Here is a 13,536-nt window from a genome sequence, read left to right on the forward strand (position 1 = left end):
TCCATAACTCTCCAATTAAAAGACAGAGATTGGCTAAAAAAAGCCCACAACACCTATATATGTTTTTTATGAGAGATACATAAGGAAGGTGGCAGTAAAAGGATCAAAATCATATACTAGACAAATATTACCCAAAGAAGGCTAGTGCAACTATATGAATAACAGATTAAAAACAACAAAAATAAAACAAAAACCATGGTAACAACAAAAAGATAATCTGATTAAAAAGTGAGCAAAGGACTTAATTAGACATTTCTACAAAGAAGATATACAGATGGCCAATAAGCACATTAAAAGATGCTCAACATCACTAATAATTAGAGAAATGGAAATCAAAACCACAAGATATCATTAGAATGGCTATTATAAAATAAAAAAAATAGAGAATAACAAATGTTGGCAAAGATGTGGAGAAATTAGAACCCTTGTACATTGTTGGTGGGAATACAAAATGGTGCAGCTGCTGTGGAAAATGGTATGGAGTTTCCTCAAAATATTAAACATAGAATTACCATATGATATAGCAATTCCACTTCTTGGTATACCCAAAATAACTGAAAGTATAGTCTCGGAGAGATAGCTGTACACCCATGTTCATAGCGACATTATTCAGAATAGCCAAAAAGTGGAAGCAACCCATGCCCATCAATAGAGGAATGGATAAGCAAAATGTGGCATATGCATACAACAGAATATTATTGTCTTAAAAATGAAGGAAATTCTGTCACATGCTATAACACGGATGAACTTTAAGGACAGTATGCTAATTGAAATAAGCCAGTCTCAAAAGATATATACTGTATGATTCCACCTATGTAACTGATCTAGGTGTATCCACAACTGTTCATAGTCAAATTCACAGAGACAGAAAGTAGAACAGAGGTTGCCAGAGGCTGTGGGGAGAGGGGAATGGGGAATGAACAGTTTAGTGGGTACAGAGTTTCAGTTGGGAAAGATGAGATAGTTCTGGAGATGGATAGTGGCAATGGTTGCACAACCATGTGAATATACTTAATGTCACAGAACTGCACTCTTAAAAATGGTTAAAATGGTAAATTTTATGTTATGTATATTTTACTACAACCAAAGTACTATAATGCAAAAAAGCATTATAAATATAAAAATAATAATTAAATACCAATAAAATGTTCAACTCATCAAGAAGATGTAACAATTCTAAACTTATATGTATCAAAAACAGCCTAAAAATATATAAGGCAAAATTGACAGAACTACAAAAGAAACTAACAAATTCAATATCACATCAGAAAATTTTAACATAACTCAATAATTGATAGATCACACAGAAAAAAATCAGTAAGGATACAGAAGATTGAAAAATCACAATTAACAAGATTAATCTAACAAATAAATACTAACATTGCACTCAACAATGTACGAAATGTATAAACATAGATAATACACAATGACCAAGATAGGTTTATTCCATGACTTCAAGTCTGGCTCAGCATTAAATCCATAATATATTTTACAACATTAAGTAAAAAGTTAAAGGAAACAAATCTATAGATATGCTCAATAGATATAGAAGAAACATTTAAAAACAAAAATAAAACACCTCTTGGGCTTCCCTGGTGGCGCAGTGGTTGAGAATCTGCCTGCCAATGCAGGGGACACGGGTTCGAGCCCTAGACTGGGAAGATCCCACATGCCGCGGAGCAACTGGGCCCGTGAGCCACAATTACTGAGCCTGCGCGTCTGGAGCCTGTGCTCCGCAACAAGAGAGGCCACGATAGTGAGAGGCCCGCGCACCGCGATGAAGAGTGGCCCCCGCTTGCCGCAACTGGAGAAAGCCCTCGCACAGAAATGAAGACCCAACACAGCCATAAATAAATAAAATAAATAAATAAATAAATAAAAATTAAAAAAAATAAAATAAAATAAAACACCTCTTAAACTGAAAAAAAGATAACTGTCTATAAAAGAAAAAGAGTTTAAAAAATTTATGGAAAGGACAATACGTGATGGTGAAATGTTTAAAACATTCTTTTAAAAGTCAGGAACAAGGAAGCCTACTGTTATGGTCTGAATGTTTGTATCCCTCTAAAATTCCTATGTTGAAAACCTAAAGCCCAAAGTGATGGTATTCGGAGGTGAGGCTTTTGGGAGGCAATTTAGGTCATGAGGGTGAAGGCTTTGTGAATCAGTTTAGTACCCTTATAAAAGGGGCTCCAGAGCAATCCCCTGCCCCCTTCAACTATGCGAGGACAGGGCAAGAAGTTGGCAGTCTACAACCAGAAGAGAGCCTGCACAGAACCCAACCATGCTGGCACCCTAATCTTAGGCTTCCAGTCTTCAGAACTATGAGAAACACATTTCTGTTGTTTATAAGCCACCCAGCCTTTGATATTTGATTATAGCGGCCTGAACGGACTGACACCAACTATCTTCATTTCTATTTAATGAGCTCCTAGATACTGTGACAGAAAAAAAAATGTATAATATGCTAAGAAATGTTAAAGAAACAAATTATTTGCAGGTGATGTGATTATCTGCTTAGAAAAATATTTACCTCTACTCAGAAAATCCAAAAGAATATATAGAAAAAGTACTGGAATCATCAAAAGAATGTAGCAAATTTGAAATATTTAAGATTGCTGCACAAGGGCTTCCCTGGAGACACAGCGGTTGAGAATCCTCCTGCCAATGCAGGGGACACGGGTTTGAGCCCTGGTCTGGGAAGATACCACATGCCGCGGAGCAACTAAGCCCATACGCCACAACTACTGAGCCCGTGTGCCGCAACTACTGAAGCCCGCACGCCTAGAGCTCATGCTCTCCAAGAGAAGCCACCACAATGAGAAGCCTGCACACCACAATGAAGAGTAACCCTGCTCACCGCAATCAGAGAAAGCCCGTGCGCAGCAACGAAGACCCAATGCAGCCAAAAATAAATAAACAAAATAATTTAAAAAAAAAAAAGATTGTTACACAAAAGTCAATTACAAGACATCTGCTTTTGCTTTCAATGCAGAAAGAAGCAACCCAACAAGAAACAAAACAGATAAATCACTAAGTCATCATTTTCCTTAAGCCATCAGATAAGTAAAGTCACAAGATAACCAACTAACCTGAAATCCAAGGGAATAAGCCATTCTGAGGAGAATCTGAACACAGGAACAGTCTCACTTATGGAAGAGCATGAGAGGGAGAAACAGTGCTGGCCACAAAAGAAGCAAGTAAGAAATAGCTAAAATTGTAAAAAACTGTCAAAGGTCAAGTATGTGCTGGTATGTGAGTCTGGAAATGCTGGGGCACCTTTCAAAATGGAGTCTGCACTCACTTGCAAGCTCCTTCCCATGGGTTTCCCTGGATGCTCAGGAGAGAGACTGGGGCAGGGAATAGACCAGAGAGTCCCTGCTGGTGGTGCAGGCATCAAGGGAGTGCGGGAGCGGTCACTGTGGGGGGTGGGTGGGGAGGATGGGAGCAAGCATCACTCGCTTCCCTGAACCTTCTTCCATAAGAAGCAAAAGCCTTAGACTACAGGAGGTTGGGCATTCAACACTTGCACACAGGCCTCAAAAGAGGTGATCCATGCTGGGGGGAAGTGCTTGGAGGGTGCTGGCACTGAAGCCCTGGCTCCTTCCCTCCCTCTTATCCCCTACTCAGCAGAAGCTTGAAGCTACTGAGAGAGAGGAAGCAAAGCCACCCATCACTGGGACACAGGCAAAGTCACATTATGGATAAGGGAAGCTAAAATAATAACTCTCTATCCTTATGGAGAGTCAGGGAGCTGTCTTGGGCCTAAAATTCTAGGAGAACAAATAGAGTTATCATGCTGCAAGAAGAATCAGGAATCTCCACCTAAGATCTAACTGCAGGTACAAGGCAGAATTTGGCCTCAAGAGGTAATTTTTATTAACAGGTTGTTATGCTTTTTTTTCTTAATGGAACTTGACAAGCTGAATCTAACATTTAAATGCAAGAACAAAGGCCAAGAAAATCCAAAAGGGGGTGCTATTCATAGGAGTTACCTGGTATTGTGATCTAGGGAAGGGCAAATACAGCAATGAAGGAGAAGAGAGACCGAGACAGATTGATGTACATGTGGAACTAGGATATATCACAGGGGTGACACTGCAGATCAGGGGCAAAGACGGGTCTTGTTTGCACAATTGGTTATCTATATATATATAAAAAAGAAAGAAATCAGATCCCCACTTCATACTACACTCAACATCAATTCTAGACAGATTAAAAACTTAAAAATACAAAGCAAAAGTTAAAAACTACAAGACAAAATAGGAGAATAGCTAAATAGATTGTGGTATATTCATATGAGTGAATACAGACACATACATCAATACCAAATCATTTTTAAAGCATATGGGGTAATTTAAAAAGCATAAGGTTGGGGCTTCCCCGGTGGCGCAGTGGTTGAGAGTCTGCCTGCCGATGCAGGGGACACGGGTTCGGGCCCCGGTCTGGGAAGATCCCACGTGCCGCAGAGCAACTGGGCCCGTGAGCCACAACTACTGAGCCTGCGCGTCTGGAGCCTGTGCTCCGCAACAAGAGAGGCCACGAGAGTGAGGCCCGCGCACCGCGATGAGGAGTGGCCCCCACTTGCCGCAACTGGAGAAAGCCCTCGCACAGAAACGAAGACCCAACACAGCCAAAAAAAAAAAAAAGCATAAGGTTGTATGAAAAAGGCAAGTCACAGGAAAAGGTATACATTGCTAAGTAATACATCTGGCAAAACTAAACAATATATTTTGATACACATATATGTTAAAGCTATAGAGAAACATTTCTTAAAATGTTTACACAAAATTCAAGATAATGTTTATTTCTGAGGAGGCAGAGTGTTGGGGCAGGGAAGAGGCAGCAGAGAAAAGGAAAGCTACACAGAAGCACAGCTGGAAGGGTGCAGGGGCCCCAAAAGAGTGGAAGACTTCCAGAGGCCCAGAGGTGACGGGGGCAGTTGTCTCCAGGGAGAAGTGTCACCCCCATCAGCAGACCTCTTGCCCCTTTATCTCACCTCCGTTTTCTCACCCAAACTCCGGAAGGGGCTGGAAACCATCAGCTATGAGGGAGGGGGGATATGAATCTAAAAATAATAAGAATGAGGAAATTCTCCACCTCCCCACATTCCAGGCTCCCCAGGCTGGGTCCGGCTAAAACTGGGGCTGGAAAACAAACTTAAATTGGATAAGGGTTTGAAGTTTCTTAAAACACTGGGCAGGAATGGAGTCATGTGGTAATTGACTGACTTAGACTTTTTTAAGCTAAGGAAATATTTATTTACTCTCTAAGGGAAAATCTATGGGACTTGCTGACACTTCATCTAGAGGCAGAAAGGAAATAGGTCCACAGAGGTGGTCTGAAGAGACAGGAGGAAAAAAAAGTTGATATCCAGCTGATTCAGTAAACAAATTATACATAATTGATCTGGTTATTCACCTAATTTGAAGCCTTCAGTGCTTCCCCCTCCCTTAGAATAACACCCACATTCCCTACTGGGACTCAAAAGGCCCCACCTGACCTGGTCTCGAATGACTTTTCTCCTTGGTTCACAACACTGAAGTCACTCTGGTTTTTCTTGGGTTTCTCAAGCACACATCATGCTCCTTTTGGCCTGGGGGCCTTTTCCACGCTGTGCTCTCAGGCTGGAACCTTCCCCCCACCCTATCCCCTTCCTTCATCCTCATTTTCCTGATCTCATCATAAGCGTCACTGCCTCTGGGAAACCTTCCAAGATCCTCCAGATAAGGGCTCAACCCCCAGGAACTCACTCTCTCAATGCTCCATGCTCCTCTGTTGCAGACTTACATCAACGGTAATTACACAACTGTCTATGTCCTGTGCTAGAATACAAGTTCCAGGAGTACATGGGTTTGAATGTCTTCCTCACTCTCTATCACAGCACCTTCCAGAGTGCCTTGCATGCAGTAAGTGTTAAATAACTATTTGTGGAAGAGAAGAATGAAGGGCTCACCCTGCTTCACCTCCTGACTATCTAGATATCTGCCTTTGGCCCACAGCTGACCTCATAACTTCCAGCTCCCACATCCTTGACCCTCCTGCTTGAAGTCCCACTTGCTTCCAGTTCCCTGATCCTGGCTCTTTGCTCCCATTTCCTTCCTCAGAGATGCTCATTCTCTAGTTTCTGTGCAAGTGGAGCACAGTTATTGAATTTGATCTCAGAACATGCTATGCTGGTTTTCAAATATTCTGATCCTTTAGAGAATTATCATATGCTTTTAAAAATAATTAGGATATAAGAAATTGATATTAACGTTGAGATGATGTTAATCATATGTTAATTTTAAAGAGTGATTCTCTATGTTTTCTACAAGGACATACCTATGTAAACATGCACTAACTGATCTGGAATATCACACATCCAAAAGCCATCAAAAACAAATAGTTCTAGGTGATCACAGATACTTTTCTCAGAGGCTGAAGCTTCTACAGTCTTTGTGGAAGAAAACCCTAATGCCAGCATTTGCTATATTATGTTTGATTCTTGTCCCCATCTCTACCTCTGAGTGAGCTGTCCCGTAGAGCTGGAGTTGTTGGCTATGGGACAAGATCCGAGTTGACAGCCCAGTGCATGTATAATAGATTTCAACCTGGTGGAACAGGGCTCACCACTTTGGAGATAGGTGAGTTTCTGGTAATCTGAAACTGTTTCTTTTCTGGTTGTTAGATGTGGGGGTGAGGGGTTATAGAATTTGTATTGTTTTTCAAAGAAAGATTTTAGGCCTTAAAGGCAGCTTTCAGGGTCCCTGGCTCTTGCCAACATCTTCAAAGTAAGCGTTCCTCAGAACTCTGCATACCTTGCCATGCAGTATTTCATGCAGAATGGCCTCCTCTACGTTAGATGTGCTTGTCTTTAGGACATATGACAACTGCCATGGGAGTGAACTCAGAGGATAAGCAGTATCCAGTGTAGCCCAGACATTTTTGATACTCAGGACGACAAACACACATTTCTTTAGCTTGGCCAGATGGTGCTGATATAACTGGCCCCATGTTTCTCAAACTGGGGCATTGTGCAAGGCACCTTAGAGTCTATAAGTAAATGTATTTGGCCTTGCGAGGTGTCCAAAAAAGACTTACTCTCCTTGACTAGGAAAATTACTCCAAAAGATAGGCTCAAAATTTAGAATATCAATACTGGTGTGCAATCTAAGTAAAATGTGAAGATAATCAGTACCTACCTGGAGTGTATCAATTTTCCAAGGTGAATGTCGTTGAATTTCTTGGTGTATATACTTTCCTTCGGTTCATTCTCGGGCACATATGCATAAAAGATCATTTCATTTAGGGTGATATACTGTGGAGCAAGGACAGTCTCAAAGCCCATGTCAGGAGCCTGGAACACGAAAAAAGAAAATATTGAATTTAAACGAGCTTATATTTCCATTATGACAAAATGAAAATAAGATTTGCTTCCAGTTCACATCAAAACAATACTGCTTTGCTTTTCAATAGGAGGAATATTTCAACACATTCTGTCTGAATATCCACGCATGTGCAAGGGAAAATACACTTTTCTGTTGAGGAGGAGAAGAAATTCTGAGAAGTAAAGTTCAGTTTAAGATTCCCATGAAGAAGGCTGCAGTGGGAGATGTGAATGTCTTGCCTTGTGTGTGGGGGAGGAGTCTGGAGGTGCAGATTCTAGAACTCAGTTCCTATTTGGAGTTTTCTATAAGCGAGGGGCAGGGAAGAACCTCTCGTCACTTGAGAGCTGCCCCCCCCAATCTCACGCTGGTGACTCTGCACAGCTGCCGCTGAGTCCCCAACACTGGTGGTTCACAAGGCTTTCCCTCACTGTCAACACGGGCACCTTTGGACCAGATTTCTGACCCGCAGGTCTTCTTTCCAACACACCCTTCTCTGATCCTGATCTTGTCCAGATTTGGGAACTTGCAGGGGTGAGAAGACAGGTAGGGACCAGCCCCCAAGGGGATGCTGGAGCTGCCCTTGATGCTATGACAGGAGGAGGGGTGGTAGATGGTACAGACTGGTTGGGACGCCACCATCAAGTAGTGCCTTCCAGACCCATTTTCTGTCATGCCTTTTCCTCTGGCCTCTAAAAGTTGGGAACCCACGGAGAAGAAAGAGTGGGAAACAGATGCCAGGAGAATACATGTGGGACTGAACAGATGGCTTAAGGAGTCTTGAAAATTACTGACAATGCTTTAAGAGTTCTGCATGACATTCTAGCCGGGGAGTGCCAAGAACATCCCATGAAAAGAATGTGCAAGTCCAGGGAAAGGCAGCAGAATGACTGAAAGCATAGGCCTTGGAACTTGCTGCCTGATTCGATGTCTGATTCCAGTGACTAACCAGTGATGTGTGTAATTTGGGGTGAATTATTTAGCCTCCCTGCACTTCACTTTCCTTATGGGTAAAATGAGGGTAAATAATTGTTATAAAGATTAAGTGCTCATGACAGTGCCTGGCACCTAGTCAGAGCCAAATAAGGTCTAGGGATCATTTGTATCCAGAGACAATACATGTATAGTTTGTTTTGGGAGAGGGAGGTCGTAATATTGAGTGTAAGTTCCTTGAACTCACTCGCCCTGAGTATAAAAACCCCCACTGGCTTTTGATTTTAATAATTTAAACTTTCACATAAGAGAACTAAGACATTTCCTACAAATTGTGAAGTTAGTGAAAATTGGGGTAACTGCTTTTATGGTTAGTGCTACCCTCCCGCTCGCGTGGTTTGATTTATTTCTATGCAGAGCCACACAGCAGATGGGCAAATAAATACACAAGGAGTCACGTGATGGCATCTTACTGTCACTAGAAAGTTCCACTTTACTCTCTACAAATATCTCGTACAGACAGGGAAGTTAAAACACCATGTTCTGAACCGCAGTTAAAACTAGAGTCATCCTTGAGTCCTCCTTTATTCTGTTTCCTTTAAGCCAAAGGGCAGGTTTTATTAAGTCCCAGTCAAAAAATCTGTTTGATTCTTTGCTGATACGCTGATGAAAATTCATTATTAATTATTATTAATTCATGATTATGTGCCCCGTGATGAGTTCTTAGGCATATATACCTTCATAAGTGGCACATTATACATTAAAATTATTAGAAAAATCTGCATGAAGTATCTTCTGTGACACACATAACGCCTTTCTCTGTTAGCATTAGAAAAGGAAGAAACAAGGGGGGGCAGGGTTAATATGAAAGAAGAAAGGTCAAACATTGGGAAAAAACAGAACTCATGTTTCTTCAAGGTCAACCTTGAGAGGCAGAGAGTCAAACCCACCATGGACCTGGGTTGGATCTAGCTTAGAATATCTGGTGGCTTGCTGTGAAGACATTTATATGAAAATATCCTAGGTGGATGTAAATCTATATAGCTCTGTATGTGACTTGAAAGATTTTGGAGATGTTCCCTGATATATGGAGGTTTTTCCTTTAGTTAAATAGAGCAAAGAGCATTAATAAGAGTTTGTAAGGAAAACACTTTCCCATTTCCACTTAAAACAAGACAAACTGTTTCAACGCATTATATCACTGACCTGTCCAAAAATACCTTTAGAATTTCCAAAGGCAGCAAGTGACCCACCAGCTTCAAAATGATCCGGAGTCAGTTTATGTATGAATCCCATGTGGTCATAGTATAATGTGAAAATTTTATCAGAAATAGATCCAATTTTACTATATCTTCCTAACCCTGTTAGGAAAGAAACAGACATCTCTTGATATTGGTACGATACAACTAGAGAACTTTAAAAACTATACCTTATGAAAACTATTTAAACTAAGAGGTGGGAGAAGGGCTCTGAGACTCCAGAATTAGCAAAATTCATGTTAGTCTTCGGTAAGTCCCTGGAAAGTCTTTTTCAAGCTCCATTTCATTACAGAACCTGTTCGCTGAAGTAGGTGAAGGACAGAGTGAGGGGGTGTCTAGAGGTATAGAGGAAAAGAGGTTAGCTCCTCCGGCAGTGGGTTTTCTTCCTAACACTGAAATCAGACTCCTGAGTAGGTAGAAGGCAGTGAGAAAATAACCCTTGGGGAGGCAAGGGGGAATTATCAGTAGAGACCACTGGGTCATTAGCTATACTAGGATTAATATGTTGAACCAAACTTGGTGTTTTGCGTTTCTCTCATGTCTTAGGGAAACACGTTGAGAGGAACTGGCAGTCATCTGGTGATGCAGCAACATTCACTGAACCAAATACTGATCCAGACAAAGAAAGTGTCCCCTCCCCTGGATGGAGGATGGAGACAGAGTGAATGCTGAGGTCTTAGGATGAGAAAGGTTGATTTCCACATCCCGCTCCCCACCAAGCTCCCTAATCCTCCCTAGTTTCTCCTGTCCTGACCCCTAAACACTGGAGTGCCCCAGGACTCAGTTCTTAGATATCTTCTACCATTATCTCTGGAGATCTCATCCAGTTCCAGGATTTTATTTTATTTTTTTAAATTAATTTTTATTGGAGTATAGTTGCTTTACAACGTTGTGTTAGTTTCTGCTGTACAGTAAAGTGAATCAGCTATACATATACATATATCCCCTCTTTTCTGGATTTCCTTCCCATTTAGGTTGCCACAGAGCACTGAGTAGAGTTCCCTGTGCTATACAGGAGGTTCTCATTAGTTATCTATTCTATATGTAGTAGTATATATATGTCAATCCCAATTTCCCAATTCATCCCACCTCCCCTTCGCCCCTTGGTATCCATACATTTGTTTTCTATCTCTGTGTCTCTATTTCTGCTTTCAGGATTTTAAATCCATTTTTATGTGGATGATTCCCAAATTTAAACCTCCCATCTCATTCTCTTCCCTGAACTCCAGACTTATCTAACTGCCTAATGACATCTCCATATGCATGTCAGCCAAGCATCTCACACGGAACTCATCCCAAACTGAACTCCCAATCCTCTCATAAACCTCCTCCATCCTCAGCCTTCCTCATTCCCAGTAAGGGCAACTGTGTTATTCCTGCTCCTCAGTCCAACAACCGTACAGCCGTTCTTAATTCCTCTCTTCCTCTCACACCCTGTATCTAATCCATCAGCAAATCCTACTGACTTTAGCCTCAAAATACATATAGAACCCAGCCACTTCTCACCACAATCACCCTGGACAAGCCAATATATATATTTATTTATTGTGAGATTTATAACGAGGAATTAGCTCATGCAATTACGGAGGCTGAGAAGTTCTATGATCTGCTGTCTGTAAGGTAGAGAACCAAAGGCCCAAGCACCAGGGGAGCTGATGGTGTAACTCCCAGTTGAAGCCCAAAGACCTGAGAACTGGGCTTGTGGGGTGGGAGGGCCGGAGAAGACCAATGATGTCCGAGCTCAAGCTGGCGGGCAAGAAGCAAAAGGGGTGAATTCCTCTTGCCTCCACCTTTTTGTTCTACTTAGGCCCTCAAGAGACTGGATGATGTCCACCCATACTGAGGAGGACAGTCTATGGATTCAAATGTTAATCTCATTCAGATACACCCTCACAGACACACACACAAATAATGTTTAATCTGGGCACTCCTTGGCCCAGTCAAGTTGACACATAAAATTAACCATTACAGTTGTTAAGGTTCAATATGCCATATTTCATCTATAACCATAAGATACACTTTTTTTTTTCTTCACATTTTAACATCTTGGAAATGGAGATATTTTATAATTGATCTGTCTTATAATCATTGTCCACTAGGTGGCACTCACGCCATAATGGTCAATTGGCTACACATGTACGTATTATACTTTGTCTCCGCTATTTATACTGTCATCACTTTCCTGAATCACTGGTATAATACATGTTGAGTTTTAATGCTGCTTAAAATGCCTTAAAATATTACATTATAATCTGGTATTGAAACAAAATTATTATGGGTTCAGCAAGAGAGAAAAACAAAGCAGGGCATAGATTTATCAATAAAGCAAAAGTAGCTAAAGAATTACCACACTGCCACATTTTCTTGTAGAACAATCACCAAGTATTTTATAAGACCTAAGAACAAAGAAACCTACAAGTAGATGAAATTACATTATGTTTTACTATGGAGATACACATGAAATTATTGCCTTATCACACAGAACGCTGGGGAAATGTCAGCACAATCCATGCATCATCCACGATCACTGTTAAAACACTGTGTTAAAGTTTAATTGGAAGAGTTTTTCCTTTCTTTGTGTTAATAGAACAAAGTGTATCTTACACTCAATGAAGCTCACATTTGATGAAATACATTTACAACATTCTTCTGTTGGTTTTGCATATGAACAACTAGTTGAGTTGGTTCTTAGGTAATATTTTTCTCTGAAAGTTCTTTAAAAGAATATGTAATATTCATTGTTGCAGCAGAAAAATCCAAGGCTGGCTTGATTTTTTGATGTGCTTTTTAAAATTTTTTCTTTTTTTTGGCTGCGTTTGATCTTCATTGCTGTGCGTGGGCTTTCTATAGTTGTGGCGAGTGGAGGCTACTCTTTGTTTTGGTGTGCGGGCTTCTCATTGTGGTGGCTTCTCTTGTTGCAGAGCATGGGCTCAGTAGTTGTGGCTCACAGGCTCTAGAGCATGTGGGCTTCAGTAGTTGTGGCGCACGGGCTCTAGATCACGGGCTCAGTAGTTGTGGCACACGGGCTTAGTTGCTCAGCGGCATGTGGGATCTCCCCAGGCCAGGGCTCAAACCCGTGTCCCCTGCATTGGCAGGTGGATTCTTAACCACTGCACCACCAGGGAAGTCCCTGGCTTTACATTTTCTATTTCAAATAATTCAGAAGTGTTTTTGCTTTTATTATTGGTTTTGCTTTTAGTTAAAAAAATTAATGTTTTATCAATTTTGGTTTCCTTTATTCTTCCTATTTTCAGTATTTATTCATCCATTCATTCATATCAGAGGGCTACAATGTGCCAGGAAGAGAAATACAGAGCCACCACCTTTGTTCATCACTGAAGATCCCTACCACTTGCAATTTCTCAATCTTTAGCATCTATTATTTGTCATCCGAGATTCTTTCTAATTATCTATTCATTCTATATGTGGACATGTTTCTATAGTTTATATCTATAATTTGTAATAATTTATATTGCCAATTTAGTTTCATTTTCGGAGGTATTAAATATTTTTACTATTTTCAAAGTAATCTTGCTTAGTCTATTTTGACTTCTGTTTCATAATATGTGTTTATTCTCTATTTGCCCATTCCCCTGGATACATTCTCAGACTTCCTCTTCCTTATTCGGTGCACTGAAAGGCTCACCCCTATGTATTTCAATACTTCCACTCTTTTTCCAGCTGGCTTCTGAATGGGTTTGGCCAGTGAAGGGCACTAGCAGGAGATAAGAACAAGGGAAGGAAAGAGAAGTCTGTCTATCTGTCTATCTATCAATCTATCTATCATCTATTTATTTGCATTACCCCTTTAACTAAAGGGACTGTAATGGCTTTCTTCCATTGCTAGTCTCTGGATATTTTAATATTATTATTGGTTCCTTTAACTCTGTCCACCATTCTGCAAATAATTCCCTTATAAAGGCTCTTCAGGTGAAACACTTGAGTGGTATTAGGTTCTTACCAGGATTATTACTGAT

At 40.8% G+C, this 13,536-nt stretch overlaps 1 protein-coding gene across 1 annotated transcript in view; it reads right to left on the reverse strand.

The window, feature by feature from the left end:
• CATSPERB (cation channel sperm associated auxiliary subunit beta) overlaps positions 1-13,536 on the reverse strand; it is a 146,168-nt gene that overhangs the window by 57,357 nt on the left and 75,275 nt on the right. The window contains exons 17-18 of the mRNA XM_036839547.1: positions 9,507-9,661; positions 7,185-7,339 (exon numbers count right to left, since the gene is read on the reverse strand). Of these exons, the coding sequence (XP_036695442.1) occupies positions 7,185-7,339; positions 9,507-9,661 (310 nt within the window). The remainder of the gene's footprint in view (positions 1-7,184; positions 7,340-9,506; positions 9,662-13,536) is intronic.

Source organism: Balaenoptera musculus, chromosome 2 (genome assembly GCF_009873245.2).
Source record: "Balaenoptera musculus isolate JJ_BM4_2016_0621 chromosome 2, mBalMus1.pri.v3, whole genome shotgun sequence".
In the NCBI taxonomy this organism is placed as follows: domain Eukaryota; kingdom Metazoa; phylum Chordata; class Mammalia; order Artiodactyla; family Balaenopteridae; genus Balaenoptera; species Balaenoptera musculus.